We start from the raw sequence: 19,326 nt of genomic DNA, 5'->3' as shown, positions 1-19,326 counted from the left end.
TGAAGTCGCTCGGATCACTGGTTCTCCAAAAAACTCTATAAATCTATACATCCGCAAATGCCCAGATAAGTAGTATATGGAGATCTCTGATGGCATCAGTATATGAGTATCATAATACTGATATCATAGATGTTGTGGCTCTTTGTTGGTTCCAAACATTTCAACCTTATAGCCAACAAACCCACTGATGCACCTAGGGATTATGGATGTACGCAGATATAAGAAGTAGATTGTCCACAGGTTCAATGTCATTGTAGTTTGTATTTACTTTCCTTTAAAGTGCAGTGATGGTACATTACAAGCATTTGTCTCTTCTGTGTTGTCTGTCTGTCTATCTGGTAAAACTGGTTTGTCCACCAGGTGCATGACGCTCCCCAATCACCCAGGCCTACATATGCTCTCTCAATCAATCAATTAGGCCTGGGGAGGCGTGCCCTTGGTGACACAACCCATCAAACCAATGCCCAATAATGCCAAATAATAACTACAACAAGTGTGATAATAATAACAATAAATAGACATACAAATCAGTGCGGATGGCTTCTACAATAGACTAAGACTGGATTCCTATCACTTTGATTTTTGGTATTCAAATGGTAAATGGTGCCTTTATATAGCGCCTTTATCCAAGGCGCTTTGCATAGATTGTGCATTACATTCACCCATTCACACACACATTCATACACCGATGGCAGTGGAAACCATGCAAGGCACCAGCCAGCACTTAGGAGCAATTAAGGGCTTCAGTGTCTTGCTCAAGGACACTTCGACGCTAACTCTGGGGGAGCCCGGGTTCGAACTGGCAACCTTGCGGTACTCTAACAATGGGCACACAATGGGAACTCTGATGTACATTAGGTACCAACAGGTACACTGGGTATTGCATACTGTACCTGAGGGGCATGTGTGTTAGGCCATTGAGAGAGAGTAGTAACTTGAGCGCTCAAGTTAACTAACTTGTGCGCTCAAGTTAGTAACTTGAGCGTTTTGTGGACCCCATGAGGAAGAGTATAGCTGCTACTAAGGTAGTATAGTTTCCAAATAAACAATAGACATGTTAACAACTTAAAGTTAACTAACACGAGTGTGCAAGTTAGTAACTTGAGAGCTCAAGTTAGCATTTCATTTCATTTTTTCTCTCCACTCTGGGGCTCTGTATGTTCCCAACTGGTGTCATTCTATAAACTAGACCCGTACTGTACGTGCCCGTCGCAGTCGGCCACCGGCCTACTTTGGAACGATGCAACTTGGGAACCTAATGAGTACGTTAGGTTGTCATAGCACCCGTTTTAACTGTCAGCCGGTGTCCCACATGGAGATCTGTGTATGTGCCTGTGTGCCTGTGTGTGAAGACTGCAAACTGAAAAGTGTGAAAGGAGTTGGCCTCATTAGGCCCACTGGCAGAGCCTGGCCCAGGTGAAAGGAGTTGGCCTCATTAGGCCCACTGGCAGAGCCTGGCCCAGGTGAAAGGAGTCGGCCTCATTAGGCCCACTGGCAGAGCCTGGCCCAGGTGAAAGGAGTTGGCCTCATTAGGCCCACTGGCAGAGCTTGACCAGAGCCTTTTGTGGTGGTTCTGGAGAATCGTGTGTCCGACCGACTCGATACCTGACACTGCACTCCCTGTGGGGGTGTGGAACGCGTGTGTCGAATGTGAAGTCGGTGGGTCAAACGGTTCTCGAGTTACGTGCATTACAACCGTACACACACGTACGCACGCACGCACACACGTACGCATGCACGTACGCAGAGACGTGGCACATTTATAGTAGGATGCTCGGAAACTCTGTCTGCCTTTGTGTCTGTATGTCTCTGTCGCCTACATATCTCAAGGCCTGTTTGATCAATCGACTTTAAACTTGGCAAACTCACAGAGATGACTATAATTGTAAAGTTGTTGACACAAATGGGCCGCGAAGCAAATGTTACATAAAAGCCACAATGTCAAACACACAGACTATTCTAAGGCTATAATCTCATATCCTTATACCCATCATTTCCCTTCTATACCGTTACTACTATTAGAGAAGTAGGGCCAAGGTGAAAGTCAGCGCTGCAAGCACACATAGGAGTACCTATAGGCTCAGTGTTTCCTCCCAGCTGCTTCCAGCGTGTGTTACTCCATATAGATAGACGTTTGAACGCTTTACCCTGTGATGTCTTTACCAGCCTGCAGGACCGGGCCGTGGGACTGATGGGGGGGGGGCATGATGCAGGCAAATAGGAAACGTAATTAGCACCCACGAGTCAAGAGGGAGCATTAGCAGCCAGAGACAAAAGAGGTCAGAGTTCCGTGAACCCAGGCGAGGAAGGAGGTCGTATAATCATGAGCCGCCTGTTCCTTTTCCTGACTCGGCCGAGTGGGGTACGGTATACGCGGCAGCCTGGGGGGTGTGTGACAGTGACCGCCGGCAGACGCGGTGGCCCCTGCCATTCCTCTGTGGGGATTAGTGGTGTTCCCAAACACTTACGTGACAAGTAAGAGCCGTAGAGATGTCCAAGACTTGTATAACGATGTGTGAAAGCCATGTTGCCTCCATACTGCCTATGCATTATAACTTGACCTTGACCTGCCTGGTCTGATTAGGCTGGGTACCTAGGCCTACCTATAGATATGTGTTGAGGTAAATGTAAATCCAGGACAAGAGAGATATAAGGCACTGATACTGTAACTTGGTAGACACCAAATTATTGTTAGTCCTCTTGTACATGTATGTATATGTACATACTGTAATAGAAATGTGACTTTTAATAGAATTTGTGATAACTATTTTACTTTCACATGCTTTTTTCCCCCACAAAGTTATTGTCAAAGATATAATATAACTAATCCTTTATATCAATGATGAGAATGACAATGTTAAGTGAAAGAGGCCACTTTTGGACCAGTGGGAGGAAAGGAATAAGGTAAATAATTAGTCATTCAGACACAGTAAACGACAGTAGGCTATAGCGCATGCATGATGACAGACTTTGTCTTATTGTAAAGAAAATAATGCACAGGTTGCAAGTTGCATTATGATGCCATGAGAATACTCCTTAAACAACCCAGAGGGGGCAGTGCTAGCCAGATGTTTGTCACTGCTGGAGTGAGGACTTTTAAAGCACTTCTAAGAAATCGAATGTTTAAGTTTATGAAAAGGCAGGATGTGTCGACAAACAGTATCTTCGTAGCGCTTCCAAGCCCCTCAGTGAGCTGTTCACGTTACACGTCAAGATTAAGGGTACACTGGCTAAAATGCCTGTATGTTCTGCCTGTGGGTTAAGTTATGTAAGTTATGTATTTGTTTTACATTCTTTTATGATTTGTATTGCCTGCTGAATCTGCTGATTAAGGTGAATTGAATTGAAATTGATACTTTATAACCACATTCTTTCTTTACATGGTTAATTACCGAACTATGCACGACGGTTATATCACCAGTACCCGTTTTTCTTTTCCTTTTTTCCCGCCCATGCAGTTAACGTTAACGACCAAAGTGTCAACTATGTTGTCGTGCAGGTTATCCTCTGTGCCATCGTCTCATTGGCTATACTTCACAAAGCCAATGAAGTAATGACGTACAGTGGAAGGAAATAAAAGGCCCTCTGGGTGTTTACACTATACGATATCATCAGATACTTTCCACTTACAGTCAGGACTGCTTGTTCTGTGTCGCAGTCAGTGGTGGAAAGTAACTAAGTACTTTTACTTAAGTACACTTTTGAGGAATTTGTACTTTGCTTGAGTATTTCCAATTACCAATACTTTTACTTCTACTCCATTACATCTGAGAGCCAAAATTTTTACTTTTACTCCACTATTTGAAAGCCACTTTGGAGATTTTAATTTGGATTAGAAAACATACATTAACCACTTCAACCCTATATACATTTCGGCCATTTGAAAAGAGCCGATCTACAAGCTCACAATGCGTCGCAAGTTCGCAACGCGACGCATTGAGAGCTTGTAGATCGGCTCTTTTCAATAGATTTTCTACACATTTTGAACTTGTGAAATGGGACATTCTGCAATATGAATTTTACTTTTAGTACTTTAAGTATATTTTGATGCCGACACTTTTGTACTTTTAATCGAGTACATCTTCAATTCCGTACTTTTACCGGTAACAAGGTAGTTCTAAATTGCAGTATTGGTACTTTTACATAAGTAAAACAATTGAGTACTTTTCCACACCACTTGTCGCGGTCAGTGTGCTGGACTTGTTGTGGTGCTGTCAGAACCAACCATCCGTCCTGCAGTGACCTTTAGTCTCGACCCCCCCTCCGTTTTCTCTCAAAGTAAAGCTCGTCGTACAAAGTGCTCTCGCTGGAAATACACTTTGGTGTTAAACAAAGGATATCCGTGACAGAGGGTCTCACTTTTTTTTAAGTATTTATTTATTTATTGGCACCCAGACAATACATTTTTTGTTCATAGATTAACAGTCCCCCCCCCCCCCCCCCCCCCCCCCCAAACAGGATGTTTGTTTACTTCTCAAGGTGATTTTGTTTGACTTAATTGCTCCGCGTTTGAGCTCAACGCAATGTTTGTACTGGTTCTAATGACGGTTAGAGTTTTAATTCAGACTTTAAATATAACATTCTGGGAGCTATATGCTATTAAGTGAGTGCTTTGGTGATATTCTCATTTTACCTAACGGTTTGGAATACTTTGTAAACATCTCACTAGTAATTTGTATCAAGATATGTCCATGTGTACATCATGGTCCATAATAAGACCATCATTGCTGGACAGCTATTTCCAGTTGTTTATACCATACATAGACCATACAAGCTACGGTAGAACAATAGATAGAAAGCAACAATGGGCATCATTTGGTTGCCTAGGGCTATTTCAGTGCTGCTTATGGGCAAAAAACCCTGGAGACACACCACCGGAGACCTGGATATACATCCTTTCCTCCCTCAGTAAGCTCATACACATCACACAACGCTTTGTAGATCTGCTATTTTTTGCCGAATGTTCACCCCAGAAGAATATAGGGTCAGGGATGGCAGGTTTCATGCGATTAAGAGGAATGTACCAAGTCGCTGCGGCTAGACTTCTTCATCAATGTCTTCATCGTTATGCTAACATGCTGTCTTCGTCAGTGTAGTATGTCAAACTCACAGATGTTATGGTTCATTTCCAAAGTGATCAAATTAATTTCTGCAATTAAATGGTCAGCTAGATGATGATACTAGATGAGTATTGTGGCAAACCAGGGGAAACAGCCAGGCCTATTCCCCACAGAATGAGGCTGGGGGAGGTGATTATGGAGTATATCACCCTGTGCAGGTATTGCAGCCAATGGGAGTCTGGACATGGACGCACCTGCAGCCAGTAAGGCAATCACCAGAAGCTGTTAAAGAGCCGACGCCCAAGCTGTCTGGTGAGTCAGTGTGAACTAATGGAGGAGTGAGAAAGGAGGAATCTCTCTGTTCATGAGGAGGCTGGGATGAGGGAGATCTCTCAAGCCAACTGAACTGGAGAGCCTACAGCACTCTCCCCCAACTAAAATAGTCACTGGCTCTCTCTCTGCTCTACCCACAGGACTGCAAGTGACTAGAAGCCTAAGCCCCTGACAAGAGGAACCCTTTGTTGATGTTTTGCCCCATTTTCCCCTTTCCCGGACACTTTAAATAAAAGACAATTTAAGTTTATGTTGAAGCTGACTCTGAGCCTCTTATTTTATTGTGAATCTGTACCTATTCTCCCCTGGGTTGCCACAGTATGTGAATACCAATGATAAGTAAGGCCTACCATTTCAGGAATTGATTACTAATGAATTACATTGTTTCGGTACTTTGGTGTTTAAACTTCATCATTCCTACTTCATCTAGTGTTAACTCTGACACTCTAACAACTATCCTCTCTCTCTCTCGCTCAATTCAATGCAATTTAGATGAAGTTGGTAAACTGGCGAGTTCTCCGGATATAGACCGATTCCGTACCGGTTTCATGGTTGCAGCCTACGTATTTCCTGTAGGCGGACTCGACATAGCTGCGGGAGTAAAACCCTCACCAGGCGCACCTCTTCCACTACAGTGAACGGCAGAGTGACTGATGTTAGTTTGCCTCAAACTTTACTCCTTTACCTGCTTTTTTACTAACACTAACATTACAAAAATGCCCAGAACATCGAGATGAACCTGTGTAGTTTATGGCTGCTCCAACAGTAGTGGCAACATAAAAAAAAAAAAAAAAACGGAATGTCTAATATCCACCTCGGTGGCGGAGACCAGAGCCATTGAGTAATGGTTGAGACAAAGCAGTGAAGGGTCCTGAAAGATACGTAATTTCCCAATACCCAATCTTTCTGTTTTATGAACACAAGGATGCTGTATTTTATACCTCATACTAAGCATTTAAAGTATGAGGTATAAAGTACAGCAGCCTTGTGTTAATAAACAGAAAGATTTGGTATTGGGTAAGACTTGCGTTATGTATCTTTCACTGCTTTGTCTCAACCATTACTCAATGGCTCTGGTCTCCGCCACAGCGGTGGATATTAGACATTCCGTTTTTTTTTTTTTTTTATGTTGCCACTACTGTTGGAGCAGCCATAAACTACACAGGTTCATCTCGATGTTCTGGGCATCTTTGTAATGTTAGTGTTAGTAAAAAAGCAGGTAAAGGAGTAAAGTTTGAGGCAAACTAACATCAGTCACTCTGCCGTTCACTGTAGTGGAAGAGGTGCGCCTGGTGAGGGTTTTACTCCCGCAGCTATGTCGAGTCCGCCTACAGGAAATACGTAGGCTGCGACCATGAAACCGGTACGGAATCGGTCTATACCCAGTCTTACAGTGTGGTTTTGCACTGGTCCGGTCCCCTCCCATCCGCCTCTACTGGCCTGCTGACAGGTTGGCAGGTAAGCATAAACATGTCAGGGATTTAATCGAGGTGCCGGTAAGTCGTGGAACATGAAAGCATGGAACAGAATGTCAATTACCAACACAATAGGTGACGCAAATTGGAGACAGACAATCATTTCTCAAACAAGTGTATATACTGTACTAACTACAGGATGTATAAACAAGACAGAACAAAGAGAACCTTACACGATGAAGTATAATATCACTGTGCTTTTATTTAAAGTATTTACAATGTTTATTGCGCAAATTTATATACACTTTTGTCACATCCAAGCACATTCACTTCACATTATCATCAAAAACAAAAAAGTGCAAAACGTTATTCAAATCCTGTAGAATGAAGATGTTACAAACATAATCTAAAAAAGAATGTTGATAAAAGTGTATCATACTTTTATTCACACAATATGAGGAGATTAGCTTTGTGGGTAAGACTACAGAGAGAGACTGTGAATGGATTAGATAGATAGAGACTGCGATAGATGTGGAGATAGAGACTGAAGGATGTATTAGACTGAAGGTGAAGGACATATCACTTCTCTCATTGTTTACACTGTTTTCCTTTTCTCTAACCAAAAAATGATTTGAACGGGTCTCTCTCTTTCTCTTGTTTCTCCTTTTCCCTGAGGTAGAGAAAGGGAAGGAAGGGAGACAAAACAAAAGAGAGGGAAAGTCAGAGACAGAGAAAAGCAACAACAACACGAGCCCAGCAAATGTGTGGAAAATGGTCGGAATGAAGACTATCTCTTTATCTCCTTTTTCACTCTTCACTGCAACAATAAATAATAGCTAATAGCATGATGTGAGTATACTCACATTAATAATAATACATTAATACATAATAGCTAATAGCATTATGTGAGTATAATAATATAATAATATAATATAATATAATATAATATAAAATAATAGCTAATAGCATTATGTGAGTATACTCACATTGCCAGAGTCGGGTTGGCAGCCCGCTCCAGATCCTGAAGGTGTTGTCGGACTGCTGCTGTTGATGAAACAAGAGAAGACATTACTTTGTTGATTATGTCATCACTATTGAGTCTTAACCATAGACTATAAAAAATATGGACAAAGCGTTCCCCGGGTCTAACATGGACGTAAAATTAAGCCTGTAATTCCTTGCACTGTAAGTCGCCATATTTCTAGATCCGTTTGGGCCCAGCTGGCCATTGGCTGGCTCCGTTTGGGCCCAGCTGGCCATTGGCTGGCCCAGACAACGAGGCGGGACTTCCCCCCCTTACTCTTCGTTGGTTTTTATTTTGACTGAACGGGGGGTGGCTCCCGATCATAGACTGTAACGGTAGCCACGCCCCTCAGAACATACGCGACTTTATGGTCATTTTCTTAATAAATGGAACCATAATTTTCCAAAAGGAATATTATGACATGAGAAATGAGACTTTAAACTAGTGACTGGAAGAAGAAAGTATTCATGACCATGTTTATTAAGGTAATACAGTCTAGGTGAAGTTGGGCCCAAATACATGGGCCTCTATGGAGCTATGGGTTTTTTTGGGCCCAATGACAGCGCCACAACAGGCCATTATATGAACTTTCAGGAAGTCCAGATTTCCTTAGTGGCTTCACAAAATATCTGTCTGATTGCCCCCCTGGTCTTAACCGGCCACGTACTGTATGTCGGAGGTCCGGTTGAATCTTAACCGGCCACATTATGTCGGACAATTGGTAGGATGTAGGACATACCAACCATTACCAGGTCATTGAACATATTCACATAATGGCTATTCTTCTCTCACGTAATACTCACAGGTAAAATGTGGTCGTGGGAATTATGGTGAATGACCACCTCAAAGTCAAAGTAAATGTTATTCCGAGACAACTCTACAGCTTCTAATTAGATACTCACCTCCTTGCCCTGGCGTCGTTCCTCCAGAACTGGACCCCAACAATCCCGTACCACCTCCTGGTCCCCTGCTACTCAGTCCACTGGTCCCAAACCCGGAAGTCGAACCCCTGTTACCTAGTGCCGTGGATGCCGCCGGCCCTGTGTTCCCGCCGGCGCTCTCTGATTCTTTTTTTGACCACCAGGACCAACCCGCCTTGGGATCTGTTTTAGTACCAGCTGAGCCCAAACCAGTGGAAGCTGGCTTTCCTGTCTCGGCTTGACCAGCATTGGTCAAACTGCTACTCCTGCTGCTCCCGCTAGCGCTGCTGCTGCTACTACTACTACTACTACTACCAAAGCCTGTACTCAAACTACTACTACCAAAGCCTGTCTTCTTCGCTGTTCCCGTCGAGCCCAGGCTCGACGAACTACTCGAGCCGAGACTAGAACTAGACTTGCTACCGAAGCTGCTCAAGCTCGAAGTGGACTTACTCGACCCTAGCCCGGTTGAGCCCGAGTTTGAGCTGGATCCGGTAGACCCCGAGGTCGCTTTGTTGGATCCGAAGCTAGACGACCCGAAGCTAGAGGACCCTTTGTTCAGGCCGAATCCACTCGAGCTGGACCCCGTTTTACTCGCGGAGCCAAAGGCCGACCCGAAGCTTGAGCTGGACGACCCTGTCCTGCCTGTGTTTCCGGTAGACGTGCTGGAGGATCCCCCACCAGTGCCAAACTTGCTCCCCCATGATGACCCCCCAGAGTTAGAACTTGATCCTGTGGAACTTGATCCGGTCGACCCGGTTGTCTGAAATGAGACACAGGAGATATATATTATCAAAACTGGTATAACTATTAATATATATGATATCCCTGGCGGGAAGCATATATACTTTGGTTAGACATAGCATTGGTCCGACTGGATTAAGGTTGGTGAGGGGTGCGTTAAAACAACCATATTAAGGTTGGTGAGGGGTGCGTTAAAACAACCATATTAAGGTTGGTGAGGGGTGCGTTAAAACAACCATATTAAGGTTGGTGAGGGGTGCGTTAAAACAACCATATTAAGGTTGGTGAGGGGTGCGTTAAAACAACCATATTAAGGTTGGTGAGGGGTGCGTTAAGGGTTGGGAGAGGGTTATGGTTAGGTTTAGGTGCGCTGCCCCGAGGGAGGTTAGGGTTAGGGTTTGAGATATCGGACCAATGGTATATTTCATCGCTGGCATCTTTTGGGGGCATTTCATTATAGGAAACTTTTGTTTTTGGAGAATTACATGCATTCTTCACATTCTTGACAAATCTTTTCTTTTTTTTTTAAAGAAAGTGGTATTAACATTTGTTAGTTACTTAGTTCCATGAAGTCAGGTCATCATGACATCATTGTGACATGATGACATCACGTGATTTTTTTTCATTCATGGGCATTCCCAGCTGACAATAATACAATCCCTGTTATGCCCATACAGTATATGGAGATCCCTGACTGTGACCAATATTGAGCCCATATATGGGAATGCCAATATATGATCATATTTGTGACAGTCTCACGATAACCACTGTGGTTGCAGCAAAGGTCACAGTTAACTATATGGAATCATGCACTTCCCGTCAGTCAGTCAGTGTGTCACTCAAAAGCCCCATATATGGTGCCCAGGTCTCGTGACATCGCATGACATCATCGGAGATGGAGATCCCTGATGTCATAGTAAATGTGACCTGCTGTCACAATTAATCCCATATATGGAGATCCCTTATGTCGTCAATATCAGTATATGGATATAATGTCAGAACCTGTTTTGACATTCCATTATGTTGATCCTTCCCCATCCATCCATCCTTCCTTTTCGATGTCTCCCTTTTGACTGATACATCTAAACAACTAGAGTTCTCAACAGGCCCGAAAATTAAGGCCTGGCCCTACCCGGGCCCTCATCAAGCCCTGTATATTCAATACACTTCCCCCGCTGCCACCCTTAAATCTCCATATATGGATCTGACCTGTTCTGACGTTCCATATCTTGATCTGACCTCATTGCACCCTGTACACTGCACAAGATATGCTCCATATATGGCCAGTGCACAGGGCGAGATCCCCAGGCATCTCACTGGTGTAAGCATTGTAAACAGCATCTATTGTCTGGTATTGTGGTTAAAAGAAGCATTGTTAAGGAATTACAATGGGAATGCAGATAATAATAACCCTCCTCATTAAAAACACATCAAGGACAACTGGCAACTGGGTTCTCTGAGTTGTATTCATCCTAACATAACAGACAGGCGGAAACCTTGTATCTCCATATTTATTTTCCTAAATTAATGCTATTGGTCATTTTATACTTCATCATGTCATCATATATGACAGTGTTATGCAAAAGTAGTCAAACTAGCCCGTTTTAAAAGCTATAACAACGCGTCATGGTGCAACGCATCGGGACTCGGGAGCTTGTAGATCTGCGGGTTTTATCAATATTTAACCAATGAAACAGTGTTGTTTTTGGCAGCACATTTCTATTTTAGTCTAGTCATAGTCTTTGGAATTAAACTTTATTTAGTTTTAGTCACGTTTTAGTCACCTGGAATGTTTTAGTCGACGAAATATCATAAGATTTTAGTCGACTAAATCTACAGTTGATTTAGTCGACTAAAATGTATTTTGGCAGGCCTTGATGCCGTCGTAATAATCTACAAGCCCACAACGAGTTGCACTGCGATGCGTTGTTGAGCTTGTAGATCTGCTATTTTCAGCATGCAACCAAGTGTAAAATGACTTACTGGATCTCTTGTCCACCAGTCCCTTCCTAACATTTTAGTTTCTATTTGTTGACGAAATTGTCAGTATATTTACAATTTAAATATTTAGTTTCCATTTAGTTTTCGTCAGTGTAAAAAGGTAGTCGACGAACATTCTTCGTCTTAGTTTTAGTCGACGAAAACAACACTGCAATGAAAAGTAGTAACACAAGCTTGTGACAAAAATAATAACTGCATTTAATTGGATCCATTTGAACAAAGGCAATTTTTTCCCTCCCAGTTTCCGGAACAGCAATGGGACATACAAGGTTTCTGCCCGACTGCAGTGTTGTTTTCGTCGACTAAAACTATGACAAAAAATGTTCGTTGACTACCTTTTTTCACTGAAAAAAACTACATAAAAACTAAATAAAAACTAAGCCATGATGACTAAAACTATATGACAAAATATATACTGTCGATTTTGTCAACAAATAAAAACTAGACTAAAATGTTAGGAATTAAGGGACTAGTGGACAAGAGATCCAGTATAAGTCATTTTACACTTGGTTTGCATGCTGAAAATAGCAGATCTACAATCGCTATTTTCAACAAGTGTAAAATGAGCCATTACGACGGCATCAAGGCCCGCCGAAATAGTCGACTAAATCAACCATAGATTTAGTCAACTAAAATTCTTATGATATTTAGTCGACTAATACTAGACTAAACACTAAAACATTCCGGGGCGACTAAAACGTGACTAAAACTAAATGAAGTTTCATTCCAAAGACTATATGACTAAAACTAAAATAGAAAATTTGCTGCCAAAAACAACAGTGCTGCCCGACCTGCATAGCTGAAAAGGATGTTTACCTAATCCACACCTTTTTGCCCTCTTGTTCTGCAGCCATTGTTACTGGCAGATGTTTTCCCTACACCTATATCCTAAAAAACCTTGAACATGTCCAATGCCCTATATGACTAATGTCTTTTGCATATGCCCAGGGTGTTCCTGTGGGTATTATGCAAGCAAATCTGTCATTTTGATGCAGCAGGAGTTGTTGACTACAGGGGGGGGGGGGGGGGGATTTCATTTGAAACAAGGAAGTGTCAAGCATGTGTCACATTAATGCCACACATGACAACTGACACGATGCAGTGAATGAATGCGTATATTGCGTGCGTGTGTTTCTGTGAGTTAACTGCACAGTGGTTATGTCTTTAATGCCTTTCATTGGCATTATTTCTCAGCCTTATTTAAACTGTTTCGGTGCCATTTTCCACGTTTCTGATTAGATTGAAATGCAGCTGTTTTACTCTTGTTAAGTAATTTAAGCATAATTTATTTTAAAGAACAAATCCGTTGCTGATTGTTTTTTTGCATAAATCAGTGCTATTGAACACCCTTTACGTCTGTGTGTTGTTTCGAAAATATTGAACCAATGGAAAGTAGTAAAATGTTCTTTGGACTCCATTGGACCCTCAAACGGTCTGCTAAAGCAACTAACTCCTCCACCTCTCCCCCTCTCATGGAAGTAATTGACAATAGATAACGTTACAACACCAACTTTGATGAGGCTGTATTGCTTTGCTATAAAAAATACAAGATTTTCTCAAATTCTTTCATTTCCAGGAAAAATAAAATGAACACTTTGGAGTCATGCGGTTTTCCTTCCCGACGACAGCAGAGATATTAAAGAAATCAAGTCCGCTCTCACCCTATAGTTGCAGGACGCGTTGAGCAGCTTGACCTGTTCCTCCAGGTGTTTGACCTGCCCGTCCTTGTAGTTGATGCTCTTCTCCATCACGTCCTTCTCTCCCCTCAGCCTCTCCTTCTCCTTCAGCAGCTTCTCCTTCTCGTCGTCGTACGTCAGCTTGACCTTCTCCACGCCCTGCCGGTGCAGGTAGATGAGGTTGGAGCGGTTCTTGCTGCACCAGTCGTAGTCCTCCTTCTGCTGCGCGTTCTCCACCTTCAGGCGGCTGTTCTCGGCCTGGATCTGCGACACCTGCGGGTGGGGCAAAGTGTCGTTGTTTTTTTGGGGGGCAGCAAAGTTAGACTTTTATAGTTTTTTATAGTCATTAACCCATTCTGACCTGAGATCAGATTCACACGAGGTTTCCACTGGACACACACTGGTCTGATTATAACCCATTCTGACCTGAGATCAGATTCTAAAAAAAAATCAGTCGTTCTTCGATTTTTTTCAAAAATAGCAGACCTACAAGCTCGTAGCGCGCCACTCGGTGGCGCGCTATGAGCTTGTAGGTCTGCTATTTTTCAATAGCTAAAGCATGACATGATGCTGACACCAAAATGGGTTCCCGTTCAGAATGGGTTTAGGTCTTTTGAAAAGTTTTCATTTAGTTCTAGTCACATTTCAGTCAACCTGGAATGTGTTTTAGTGTTAGTGTCGTTTTTAGTCGACTAAATGTCATGAGAATTTAGTCGACTAAAACTACAGTTGACTTTAGTCAAACAGAAATGTGTTTAGGCGGGCCTTGATGCCCGTCGTAATGAAAATAGCAGATCTACGCTGCGACGCGTTGAGCTTGTAGATCTGCTATTTTCAGCATGCAACCAAGTATTAAATGACTTATACTGGATCTCTTGTCCACTATAGTCCCTTCCTATAACATTCTAGTCTAGTTCTCATCTTATAGTTTTTAGTAATAGCTTAGTTTTCCATGTAGTTTCCATTTTAGTTTTCGTCAGTGGAAAAAAGGTATATATAGTCGACAAAACATTTTTCGACGAAAACACACATGCTGCACCTGACCTGGGTCCCCACGGCGTCCAGGTACCGCTGGAACTTGTCCTCCACGTCGCGCGACAGGCTGGTGCAGTTGTTGCGTATCTGCTCCAGGTTGTCCCGCTGCTTGACGCAGCTCAGCTGGAAGGGGATGTGCTGCGGGAAGAGCGCGTCGATCTTGTTCAGGAAGGTGCGCGAGACGTTGGAGATGCCGCTCAGGGAGCGCGTGAAGTCCTCCTTGCACTTGTGCCGGTAGTCGGCCAGCTCCCTCTCCCTCATGGACTTGTCCCGCCGCAGCTGGATGGCCTCCAGGTTGACGGTGTCCCGGTCCTTGGCCACCTGGTCCCTCTCCAGACGCATGGAGTGGGCGATCTGCGTGAAGTTGGTCTGCAGCAGCTCCAGCATCGCCCTCAGTTGCTCCACCTGCGTGCCGCAGTCGCCTGGGGTCGGGAGAACGGAATAAACACAACTTGTCTTGTTTTTTAACCCATTCTGACCTGAGATCAGATTCATACGAGGTTTCCACTGGACACACACACACTGGTCTGATTGACCCATTCTGACCTGAGATCAGATTCATACGAGGTTTCCACTGGACACACACACACACTGGTCTGATTGACCCATTCTGACCTGAGATCAGATTCATACAAGGTTTCCACTGGACACACACACACTGGTCTGATTGACCCATTCTGACCCGAGATCAGATTCTAAAAAATGTCAGTCGTTTCTTCGATTTTTCAAAAATAGCAGACCTACAAGCTCGTAGCGCGCCACTCGGTGGCGCGCTATGAGCTTGTAGATCTGCTATTTTTCAATAGCTAAAGCACGACACGATGCTAACACCAAAATGGGTTAAAGTATAATTCTCAATCGTTTTCATTTCAAGGGGCCCCCCATTTTGATGTGCATTATTTTGGCGATGCAATGTTTCATCTTTGTCACTGCAGGGACCCTGTCAAATCCTAACTGAGCGTGTCGTGAACCAGTGTTGTTTTTGGCAGCAAATTTGGCAGCAAATAACTCATCCCGTAGAGCATAACTCATCAAGGAACCCTGTGGGTCAACTGGTTTAGGGGTCCTTGAGGGAGTTTAGGGGGTCCCCAGCTAATTGATAGTTTGGAACCAAATGGACCCTTATGGGTCAGCTTGGTTCCATTTGTACACACTTCAATTAACATTGATTTACAATATAAATGAAGGTCCCAGAGATATAAATGCCATTAAATGGGGGTCTGTAGACTAATATGCATGTCAAAAATGGGTGTTAATTAAACAGGTTGAGAATCACTGCTAAAACTTCTCTTATGGGAGTCTTTGGCATATCTTTTCAAATGGGCGTCCGCTGGGATAATTTGTGTCAATTAGGGGGTCCTTGACATGAAAAAGTTTGGGAACCACTGGTTTAAAGTACACTGTATGAATCACACATCTACTGTACATCCCCACCATGAGCCCATACAGGAATAGGTTGATTTGTAAAGGTACGTATTGAGCAGTGTTGATTTCGTCGACTAAAACCAAGACGAAAAATGTTCGTCGACTACATTTTTTCACTGGAAACTAAATTAAACTAAATGAAAACTAAGCTATGATGACTAAAACTAAGACTAATAATGTATTGACAATTTCGTCAACAGCTAAAAACTAGACTAAAATGCTAGGAAGGGGACTAGTGGACAAGAAATCCAGTATGAGTCATTTTACACTTGCAGATCTACAAGCTCACAACGTGTCGCAGCGCGACGCGTTGTGAGCTTGTAGATCTGCTATTTCCAGCAAGTGTAAAATCAGTCATTACGACAACACCAAAATACATTTTAGTCGACTAAATCAACTGTATGTTTAGTCGACTAAAATCTTATGACATTTAGTCGACTAAAACTAGACTAAAACTAAGACATTCCAATTAAATTAAGACTATTCAATAGACTATATGGCTAAAACTAAAATCAAAATTTGCTGCCAAAAACAACAGTGGTATTGAGATTGCTTCAATCTGTGGTGTGGGTTTACAGTCTAAATGAATGTCACACTTACCATTTAGATTGATCCGTGGGCACACATAATGTGGTGCGGAGGGCCTCGCCGGGTTCATACACTGATTCTGTTTAAATGAGTGAAAAGGATTTTTAATCATTAACACCACACTTGTTTTGCCATCGTATATACACACACGCGCGCGCATGTGTGGTGTATTATGAATCATATAGCGTATTCATAACTACATGGTTAGTCATAATTGTTCATATAACTTCTGCAAGCCATTTCTCCCTGATCTCCATATGCAGTGTCTCACCAAAGTGCCTTAAACTGAAGTCTATTTGCATATCAATTGTTCCACAGGCAGGAAGCCAATCTATGGCTGAGACTCATTCCAAATTGTAGGTTTTACCCTTTGACTTCTCAAGAATTATCTTAGCATGTAGTTATGTATATGTTATATGATTCATAATACACCACGCACGCACGAACGCACGCACGCACGCACGCACGCACGCACGCACGCACGCACGCACGCACACACACACACACGCACGCACGCACACACACACACACACGTTGTGTTGATTATTACTATTATTATTAATAATTGATCAAACTTTTCTGTACACATTTCTGTAAGGCTACAATACATTTTCATGATTATTTATAAGCAGGTTTTATAAGCAGATCTTTTTTGTTGTCCTGTCAATAAACTACTATTCTAGGATTTGTATCTTGATATCCGATCAGCCACAGACTCTTTACTCCTTAGTATTAATATAGATATATATATACATAGCATAAACATAACCCTTTCCTTTGGTTCTACAAAATGTGTGATTAGATATTTCAACAGTATTTATAAGGACTCAACGATATGAATTCAAGCCGAGGAATCTGATTATAGAACACATTGCACATACAGTACTGAGACGCCAGTACTGAATCAACAATCCTGGCATGAAAAATCCATAGGCAAATAAAGTTAACATAGGACTATGACTACCAGCAGTAAGCAATGTTGATGCATGGCTTGATTTCTATAGTTAAAGGACCACTTCACCACTTTTCAACCTATATCCATATAATAGATCCTCACTAATAATCTTGAAAAAATTGCGCAATTCTTTTCTACTCGGTCTGTGTCTCATAGGAGGGCTGTGGGCAGTTCAGAAACTGTCTTCCAGTGACATCATCGATGGGGAATACAAGCTAATAAAAACTGCAGGCTTTCTAGTCCTGAAAAGTTGCAATGTGAAAATGGAAGCCATCGTTCTCACGATAATGAAAATCTAAACATTTTTATAAATAAATATTGTTTAAATAGTTGAAAAAAATCATGGCATTTTATCATGATTATTAGTGAGGACCTATTATATGAAGATAGGTTGAAAAGTGGTGAAGTGGTCCTTTAAAGGAGAATTCCATGCTAGAAGGCTTTCTTACCTTTATTCACCTACGTCCCCACCAAATAGGTCCAGGTGTTATTTTGTGCAAAAGTGCATTATTGGCTATTTCCCCTAATATAAGCCCTCAATGGCGGTTGGGTTTTTGTGCTAATTCACTTATTTCCATCGAAATAAGTAGTAAAGTGTGCCGCTTGGGATACTATTTACATTATGAAGAGAGGATATACCCCAATGCCCCATTCAATTCAATGCAATTCAATTCAATTCAATTCATTGAGGGCTTATTGTAGGGGAAATAGCCAATAATGCGCTTTTGCACAAAATAACACCTGGACCTCTTTGGTGGGGACGTAACAACTACAAAGAAAGGTAAAAAAAAAAGGCCTTCTAGCATGGAACTCTCCTTTATAAAGGTGAAAGGTTTTGGGGTGCACACAACCGAAACTGGACATAGAAAGCATCATAACTCATGAAATAAATAATGCGTTAATAATTTGCTCATTTAAGCATATCAAAAAGGCCCATGCTCACCAGCTTGTAGTTGCAATCGTTGATGTAGTAGATGGACCGGTTGGCCATGAAGCGCAGTCTCTCCATTTCCCAGTCGTCGCGGTACTTGGCGGTCAGGGTGAGGTTGAGGTTCTTGGTGAGGTTCTTGTTCCGCAGCTCGAGGGCCTGGTTCTTCAGGGAGAGCGTGCCAAAGCTCTCCTCCAGGTCCAGGATGCGAGCGTTGGACGCCGCGTCCTGCTGCTTCCCGTACACCAGGAAGAGCACCAGGCTGACGATGATGAGGGACTGGATGAGCGACGAGAAGAAGAAGATGACGCGCAGGTAGTAGCCGCAGCCCTTGCCCTTCGAGCGGTACTGCATCTTCCTCTGGGCCTCCAGCCTCAGCTTGGCGGCCTGCGCGTAGCTGTTGTTGTACATGGATTTACTATGACGAGAGAGAGAGAGAGAGAGAGAGCCACAGGAATCGAGTCTTGTCAGTACAGCGCCACACACAAAAGTTCCAGAGAAGAGCACAATGGCTCACACAGTGAAATCAATCAATCCCCTGCAAATGAACGCGATTCAACCTTGCTTTTTTTTCAGATGTAGAGAACACAGAAGTTCCAGTTGGAAACCGTGCAGGCGAGGGCTCCGACTATTCTGAATACTCCATGTCCTGGAGTTTGCTGGATTCTGAAATGCCAAGTCCAGTTAAAAAAAAACCCACTGAGAGAGCAAAGACTGGTGTCTCCAAGCTCAAGGGAGGTCTCTTCTCCCCAAATCAAATGCCAGATGAACTGATAACGCAGTGTTGAATTACTTCAGATAAAACCACCTGAGGTCTGCAGTGTCTTTTTCCAGATAAACCGAGTTGCTGAGGATTGCAGATAGTTGCTGAACTTTATCCCCCCTCTCTCCTCTCCTGGCTCGGTGCAGTGCAGCTTCCACAGACAAAACCTCAATGCTGTTGAAGTGAAGTCAGACGTTTCCCCTCTGTGTGGCTCTGCGCTATCGTGAGAACAGGTAATTTGTGAGCGAGGTGTAAACACGCCGGCGGAGTTTATAAACTGCTGGGCCACACACTTCCCATGCATCGGCAGGACTCCATCCTGGCTTTCGGCCCCCCTCCCTCCCTCCCCTCTTTCATTCCTCCGTCTCTGCCTGCCCTCACAAATCCGCACCGCGGCAGGGGGTTACCATAACAGCACACACATACATACAGCGTACAACACAGAGAGGGGTCAAAATA

At 43.0% G+C, this 19,326-nt stretch overlaps 1 protein-coding gene across 4 annotated transcripts; it reads right to left on the bottom strand.

The window, feature by feature from the left end:
* Nucleotides 1-7,050: 7,050 nt before the first annotated feature.
* On the bottom strand, nucleotides 7,051-19,121 carry plvapa (plasmalemma vesicle associated protein a). Of its 4 annotated transcripts, XM_083781783.1 has the most exons (8): nucleotides 18,913-19,121; nucleotides 18,120-18,522; nucleotides 16,234-16,300; nucleotides 14,218-14,630; nucleotides 13,159-13,446; nucleotides 8,735-9,515; nucleotides 7,795-7,852; nucleotides 7,051-7,478 (listed from the first exon to the last, which is right to left on the bottom strand). In XM_083781783.1, the coding sequence occupies exons 2-8, from the start codon at nucleotides 18,513-18,515 to the stop codon at nucleotides 7,424-7,426; spliced, it is 2,058 nt and encodes a 685-aa protein (XP_083637909.1). In that variant the 5' UTR covers nucleotides 18,516-18,522; nucleotides 18,913-19,121; the 3' UTR covers nucleotides 7,051-7,423. The 4 variants fall into 4 exon arrangements, with proteins under 4 accessions (XP_083637909.1, XP_083637910.1, XP_083637911.1 ...); XM_083781784.1 differs by having other exon boundaries at nucleotides 7,795-7,849; nucleotides 18,120-19,121; XM_083781785.1 differs by having other exon boundaries at nucleotides 9,206-9,515; nucleotides 18,120-19,121.
* Nucleotides 19,122-19,326: the final 205 nt, after the last annotated feature.

This window comes from Protomyctophum parallelum, assembly GCF_964188405.1.
Source record: "Protomyctophum parallelum genome assembly, chromosome: 14".
Taxonomy (NCBI): Eukaryota; Metazoa; Chordata; class Actinopteri; order Myctophiformes; family Myctophidae; genus Protomyctophum; species Protomyctophum parallelum.
The sequence above is the reverse complement of the archived record's forward strand: the minus strand, read 5'-3'. Positions and strand labels throughout refer to the sequence as shown.